We start from the raw sequence: 8,198 nt of genomic DNA on the forward strand, positions 1-8,198 counted from the left end.
GTGTTTTCAGGATGAACATGATGTAAACCACTATACAGTACAAGGGAATCGATCTTCTTAGAAATTCGTTCTCTGCTCATCCATTAAGGGACATTCAGGGAAGGGAATCCCACTCACATTCAACACTATTATCTTTATTTGGTAAATGTTCCATTGGTTAAGAGTGAAAACACAACAAAATGTCTAGATTTTTTCTGGTGATACCAGGGTTCTCTGGACAATGTAGGATGGGTTCATAGGCCTTTTCTCCAAAATAGTGAGATTCCTTTCAGCACATTCCAGACCGAGTCAGAGGGAAAACAAAGACACAGAAAGCTTAGAACACATGCAGTTACACTCTACAGGTCTCACCCTGGTAATTACATCTGCAACAGTCTCATTTCCAAATAAGGTCTCATCCTGAAATATGGGAGTTTTTAGAACTTTTAATCACATGAATTGTTGGCGACACAATTCAACGCGTAACAATTAATATCCACAGTTTATTCAGATTTTCTTAGTTTTTCCCTAATGTCCTTTTTCTGTAGTAAGATCCAGTTAAGATTCTTTGCGACATTGAGTTGTGAATTGTCCTTAAGCTTCTCTTACTGTGACACTTCTTCAGACTGTCCCTCTTGTTGGTGCCTTTGTGCATACTTACTGAGTGGGGGTTATGCCTGACGTCATTCAAGCCAAGGGTTTACACCTGTTCCCTGAAATCTCTGCACGGGAATGTGTCTCATGTGATTCCATATATTTATACCATCAGTGAACAATATGGACGGCAGACATATATGTAGACACTGAGTTACTACCCAATCCTTTTATGTTCTTGTGGTTGAAATCTTTCTAGTTTTGCCTCCTGGGGGCCCTTTCGGTTGGCTCGTGAGCTCTTAGACACAACCTGTCCTTGTGTATGTGCGCACACGGGTATGTGTAGTGGTTGTGCGCTGCTTTGGTTGCGTTTGTTTGGGAGACAATAACAGACAATGACAGAGTGTCATTTAAGGGCCATTAATATCATATAGAATGATTCTGTGGCTCAGAATATTTTCCTCTGTTCACATGACTAATTCTTTTTCAGCGTTAGCACCCCCACGACCTACAGATGTTTGCAGAGTTTTGCTTCTTCCAGTGTTTGCTATAAGTATCAAGTTATTTATAAAAGTGGCACCTCCTGGGTGACCTCTTAGTTGGTTCCTGGTTTGGGTATTTACATTTAAACCTAGAATAAATATCCATGTGCCAAGTTTAGGTTGCTTTCAGGCTTTCGTGATTAGGAATCAGTTGTTATAAACAATTAAGTGCAGGGTTTTTCCTATGGACAAAGGTTTTGAAACTTATCTTCATAATTTTATAATTTTAAATTGGCAGTTTTTCACAAATCATAGATAATAAGAAGAAACTAGCCACTGCCATGGAGATAATAGTACCAGATGCGGATAAGGCTGACTTATTTTTCAGGCACCACATGGGTAGAGTTCAGAGGAAAAATGAAAATGCTTCATTTATTTTAATATCAGAAGGAAAAATTGATATGATTTGGCCTAGAAGTAAAATAACTCAGCTGATAAAAGAAGAGATTTCTCTTTCATGAAGACTCTTTGTGTCGGAAGGGTTTTCTGAGAGTGACTTTGAGGACAGAAAGGACAGGAGGAACCTCACTCATGGGAGGTGCCCTTGCATGGACCTGCATCCAAGTCATCAGCCACGGAATGAGCAGAATCACAGGCTGAGCTGAGGAGGCAACTGCTGATGTGTTTCCCTCTTTACAGATGAGTAACTAGGTTTTTGTCTCACTTCCCCACAGGCCTAGAGCATTGTGTGAGCTTTTACACTATTGTCCCACGATGAGCAGTAATAATCAGCCTCGTCTTCGGCCTGGAGCCCAGTGATGGTCAGGGTGCCTGTGCTGCCAGACTTGGAGCCGGAGAATCGATCAGGGACCCCGGAGGGTCGGTTGCTATTACGATAGATGATGGTTTTGGGGGCCATTCCTGGGATTTGTTGGTACCAGTACACGTAACTACCAGCTCCAGTGCAGGAGATAGTGACCCTCTGGCCCAGGGCCCCAGACACTGAAGATGGTTGATTCAGTCCCGACTGAGCCCAAATCCCTGGAAAGAGAAACAACAGAGAGGATATTCCTGGGGTCTAGAGACAAGAGGAGGAATCAGGCCCACACTTGTGGTGCCAGGACCCCTTCCCATGTCCCCACATCAAGTCACCTGTGCAGTGAGCGAGGAGGGTGACGAGGAGAGGGGACCAGACCATGGTGGAGGTCAGCACTGATCCTGCTTTCTGTTGCCTCCCAGCTGAGCAGAGCCTCCCTTCACCTCTCCCTTCACCTCTTCATCTGTTGAGAGGGGGAGGGCCCAACCATGCAAATGCGACCCCCCTGTTTTCTGACTCCTCACTGACTTCTTTAGGTGCCTCTGTCTGAGGATGTCAGGGGGATGGGCAGGGTAGGGGCAATTTCAGGGCAGTGGTGGGGAGGTCACAGATGTGAGCCCTGAGCAGAGGGCACAGGCAGTGGCAGGTGGCAGTTCACAGCTCTGATCTACCTTGACCCCTCAGAAACAGGCCTTGAGTGCCCCCTAGCGTCCAGACAAAGAAATGCCAGTTTATGATGTGAGCAGAGCCCATCAGAGACCGCTTCTGCCTCCCCACTGCTCTAGCCACTCTCCTCTGCCTAAGCATTAGACCAGGTCTCCCCACGTGGCCCCCCATCACCTCAGGGCAGACTCTCTGTTCTACTCAGACTCCTGGGGGTGAGCCTGTCCATGGCTCCCTTGACACATAATGGGTCAGGCCTGAACAGTTGTGTCTACACACATTCCTCTAACAGTAAAGTTGTATCAAAAGGGGAAGGAGTTAATTGGATATGAAAGTGGAGGCAGGCCTCCAGGCGTCCGTGCCAATGCAGGAAGCAGCAGAGAGCAGAGGGCAGCTCCCAAGGGGAACTTTGGCAGATGGGACCTGACCTTGGTGAGATTGTTCTTACATGTGCTTCTTACTCAGATGGAGTGTGTTGATTCACACTCTATCCCGGCATCTATGTCAATGTGCTCATTGTCACACGTCTGAGTGATTCCAGTTTTCTCTCCCAAAATGCATCAGGAAATAGCAGTGAGATCCTAATCCCATCTGGGGCATCTGCTCTAGGATCCTTGTATATTATTTCTGAATTCCCTCCCAAATCCATGGTAGCTCTGTTCCGGATACCTTGCAAAGGACCATTTTCAGCCTATGTCTTCCCTGGTGGTCAAGAGGAACGTGAATGACTTTCTGGTCTTTTATTCTATGGCATCAGCCTATGTGTCTCTCGAGAACAATACCACGTTAGTGTTCATGACTACAGCTTTGTAATATAATTTGAAAGTGCAAAGTATGGTGTCTCGAGGTTTGTTCCTTCTCAAGATTGCTTTGGCAATTTGGGGTCTTTTCTGGTTCTATACAAAATTTGGGTTTTTTTTTATTTCTGTGCAAAACGTCCTTGGAGTTTTTATGGGGATTGCATTGAATTTATAGAAATGCTTTGGGTAGTGTGGACATTTTAGCATTATATTTATTGTGGAGATCCCTGGATTTAGGAATTACCTGGAGGCTGTGTGTGAGGCCTAAGGGTTTGTCTAAGATGACCTCCACCTCTGTGCTTAAAAATGTGGATGGATTATGATGATTCAAACGAAAGAAGAGATACTAGTTTTGGCAATAAGGTAAAGAATGTGGATATGTGTATTTTTTCTTTTTTTATACAATGATATATTCTTTTTAAATCAAAAACCTTTCCTGGGCTCCAGCTAAGTGTCGGTAGGCTGCAGACACTCAGTGCTGAAAGGACAAACAAAACTGTCAAGGTCGTGGAACATGTTGGTTTTTCATGGGACTCACTATGACAGACAAGGAGGAGATGTTTCATGGGAGGTATTCAATGGGAAGCATTAAATATTTATATGACCAGAACACATGGTTCTATTTTAACTGAGAGTCGATGACTAGAATTGTGCATGTGTGTGTAACTCTATTTCATGTTTTATTTATACGTAGTTTGTGTGATATATATACATATATGTGTGTGTGTGTGTGTGTGTGTGTGTGTGTGTGTGTGATATAAATCCCAGGAGATATATCCTGGATGTATTGTCATGAACAGGGCAGAGATGGACTAGATAAACCACTGGGGAAAATAATTCTGTGAATACTTTCAGTATGAGTAGAATCTTGTGTGACACAGAGAAGGACTGGAGAGGGATGTGGTGTCAGTAATTATAATACATTTTACACTGAGAAAGGAGGGCTTAGACCACCAGGAACTTCTGGGTCATGGGACTGAGTTCTGTCGGGTAGTAAGCTCTGTCGGGAAAATACCTTTTTGGGTATTTTTCTGCTGGCCTGCCTCACAGCCCTGTGCCAGTGTGAACAGGCCACCGCTGACCCCGGTCCTGGTCACCCAGCTGCTCTGACAACACACAGCATCCCTAGAGGACACTCTGACCTTTGCAGATGGATATTTGAGCTTTCAGTGCTCAGGGAAGGAGCATGAGTAGATCTCTCCCGGGTGCTTGGGATGGAGACGTATATTTCTTCAGTTCGCTAACAGCGTCCGGTCTGCTCACCATGGGATGAGTTTACAGTGTTTATGTTCCTGGACATATTAGTGTTCCCTGACATTGGGTTTGCTTGCTGCAGTGCCCTGGCATCACTACCAGTCTCCAATCTGAATTTGTTTTAATGTGTATTTTTTTTAAGAGAGAGAGAGAGGGAGAAAAAGAGAGACACAGAGAGAGAGAGAGAGAGAGAGCAGGGAGGTACAGAGAGAGAGCGGGAGACGCAGATCAAAAGCAAGTTCCAGGCTCTGAGTTAGTGGCATACAGCCCAACACAGAGCTTTGCCTCACGAACCACGAGATCATGACCTGAGCCAAAATCCTAAGCTTAACGGACTGAGACACCCAGGCACCCCTACCAGTCTCGAATCGAAACCAATTTCAAGGCCTCATATTTCCCAGGTTCACTCCCGGTTCATATGTGATAAAAAGTCCATGTGGGTTATCCTTGAACTTTGAATACTTTTTGCTGTTGTTGCTGTATTATGAGAATCTCCTGTTATCCCACCACCTCCATGGTACAGGCTCTGGCGCATTTGAAGTCTCTGTTTGTCAAAAGACTACCAGCTCTCCACAGAGAGTTATCCACTGTACTTAATTCCCAATCTGGGTGTTGACCAGGCCTTTATACTTAGTCTGGAATTTAATTTTCTTCTCTGGTATACTCATGACCCATTTGCCTCTCTATTGGTCCAGTTTTGTAAGTGTTCTCAGGATGAACATGATATAAACCATTTTATAGTACAAGGGATTCGAAATTAGAAATTCGTTCTCTGCTCATTCATTAAGGGACATTCAGGGAAGGGAATCTCACTCACATTCAACCCTATTATATTATTTGGTAAATGTTCCATGGGTTAAGAGTGAAAAGGCAACAAAATGTCTAGATATTGTCTGGTAACACCAGGGTTCTCTGGACAAGGTAGGATGGGTTCATAGGCTTTTTTCTCAAAAATAGTGAGATTCCTTTCAGCATCATTCCAGACCGAGTCAGAGGGATAACAAAGAGACAGAAATCCTAGGACACATGCGGTTACACTCTACTGGTCTCACCCTGGTGATTAAATCTGCAACAGCCTCATTTCCAAATAGGGTCTCATCCTGAAATATGGGAGTTTTTAGAACTTTTAATCACATGAATTGTTGCAGACACAGTTCAACGCGTAACAATTAATATCCACAGTTTATTCAGATTTTCTTAGTTTTTCCCTAATGTCCTCTTTCTGTAGTCAGATCCAGTTAAGATTCTTTGCGACATTGAGTTGTGAATTGTCCTTAAGCTTCTCTTACTGTGACACTTCTCCAGACTGTCCCTCTTGTTGGTGCCTTTGTGCATACTTACTGAGTGGGGGTTATGCCTGACGTCATTCAAGCCATGGGTTTACACCTGTTCCCTGAAATCTCTGCACGAAAATGTGTCTCATCTGATTCCATTTATTTATACCATCAGTTAACAATGTGGACGGCAGACATATGTGTAGACACTGAGTTACAACCCAGTCCTTTTATGTTCCTGTGGTTGAAATCTTTCTAGTTTTGCCTCATGGGGGCCCTTTAGGTTGGCTCGTGAGCCTCTAGACACACGCTGTCCTTGTATGTGTGCTCACACCGGTATGTGTGGTGGTTGGGGGCTGATTTGCTTGCGTTTGTTTGGGAGACAATGCCAGACAATGACAGAGTGTCATTTAAGTGTCATTAGTATCATATACAATAATTCTGTGGCTCAGAATGTTTTACTCTGTTCACGTGATTAATTATTTTTCAAGGTTAGCACCCCCGTGACCTACAGATGTTTGCAGAGTTTTGCTTCTTCCAATGTTGGATATAATTATCAAATTACTTATAAAAGTGGCACCTCCTAGGTGACCTCTTAGTTGGTTCCTGGTTTGGGTGATTACATTTAAACCTAGAATAAGTATCCATGTGCCAAGTTTAAGTTGCTTCCAGGCCTTAGTGATTGGGAATAAGTTGTTATAAACATTGAAGTGCAGGGATTTACCTATGGACAAAGGTTTTGAAACTTATCTTCATAATTTTATGCTTTTAAATTGGCATTTTTTCACAAATATTAGATAATAAGAAGAAACTAGCCACTGCCATGGAGATAATAGTCCTAGATGCAAATAAGGCTAACTTATTCTTCAGGCACCACATGGGTAGACTTCAGAGAAAAAACAAAAATGCTTCATTTATTTTAATATCAGAAGGAAAAATTGTTATGATCTGGCCTAGAAGTAAAATACCTCAGCTGATAAAACAAGAGATTTCTCTTTCATGAACACTTTGTGTCGGAAGGGTTTTCTGAGCGTGACTTTGAGGACAGAAAGGACAGGAGGAACCTCACTCACGGGAGGTGTCCTTGCATGGACCTGCGCCCAAGTCATCAGCCACGGAATGAGCAGAATCACAGGCTGAGCTGAGGAGGCAACTGCTGATGTGTTTCCCTCTTTACAGATGAGTAACTAGGTTTTTGTCTCATTTCCCCACAGGCCTGGACCACCGTGTAAGCTCTGCCACTGCCGTCCCTCGTTGAGCAGTAATAATCAGCCTCGTCCTCGGCCTGGAGCCCAGTTATGGTCAGGGTGCCTGTGCTGCCAGACTTGGAGCCGGAGAATCGATCAGGGACCCCTGAGGGTCGGTTGCTATTATCATAGATGATGGTTTTGGGGGCCATTCCTGGGATTTGTTGGTACCAGTACACGTAACTACCAACTCCAGTGCAGGAGATAGTGACCCTCTGGCCCAGGGCCCCAGACACTGAAGATGGTTGATTCAGTCCCGACTGAGCCCAAATCCCTGGAAAGAGAAACAACAGAGAGGATATTCCTGGGGTCTAGAGACAAGAGGAGGAATCAGGCCCACACTTGTGGTGCCAGGACCCCTTCCCGTGTCCCCACATCAAGTCACCTGTGCAGTGAGCGAGGAGGGTGACGAGGAGAGGGGACCAGACCATGGTGGAGGTCAGCACCGATCCTGCTTTCTGTTGCCTCCCAGCTGAGCAGAGCCTCCCTTCACCTCTCCCTTCACCTCTTCAACTGTTGAGAGGGGGAGGGCCCAACCATGCAAATGCGACCCCCCTGTTTTCTGACTCCTCACTGACTTTTTTAGGTGCCTCTGTCTGAGGATGTCAGGGGGATGGGCAGGGTAGGGGCAATTTCAGGGCAGGGTTTGGGCGGTCACAGATGTGAGGCCTGAGCAGAGGGCACAGGCAATGGCAGGTGGCAATTCACAGCTCTGATCTACTGTGACCCCTCAAAACAGGCCTTGAGTGCCCCCTAGCGTCCAGACACAAACATGCCAGTTTATGACGTAAGCAGAGCCCATCAGAGACCACTTCTTCCTCCCCACTGCTCTAGCCACTCTCCTCTGCCTAAGCGTTAGACCAGGTCTCCTCACGTGGCCCCCCATCACCTCAGGGCAGACTCTCTGTTCCACTCAAACTCCTGGGGGTGAGCCTGTCCATGGCTCCTTGAGTCTTAATGGGTCAGGCCTGAGGAGGTGTCTCTACACATCAAAAGGGGAAGGAGGTAACTGGATATGACAGAGGAGGCTGGGCTCCAGGCGCCCATGGCAATGCAGGAAGGAGCGGAGAGCAGAGGGCAGCTCCCAT

The 8,198-nt window shown here is 45.4% G+C and overlaps 1 gene segment (V, D, J or C); it reads right to left on the reverse strand.

The window, feature by feature from the left end:
- Nucleotides 1-1,791: 1,791 nt before the first annotated feature.
- Nucleotides 1,792-7,605, reverse strand: LOC124518476 (immunoglobulin lambda variable 1-40-like). The segment is given in 3 exon segments: nt 1,792-2,096; nt 7,076-7,384; nt 7,496-7,605. Coding segments are annotated over 3 exon segments (660 nt in total).
- Between the last annotated feature and the right edge of the window lie 593 nt (nt 7,606-8,198).

Source organism: Lynx rufus, unplaced genomic scaffold (assembly GCF_022079265.1).
Source record: "Lynx rufus isolate CCGP_SWC_20201006 ecotype Redwood Valley unplaced genomic scaffold, mLynRuf1.p SCAF_24, whole genome shotgun sequence".
NCBI classification, from domain to species: Eukaryota; Metazoa; Chordata; class Mammalia; order Carnivora; family Felidae; genus Lynx; species Lynx rufus.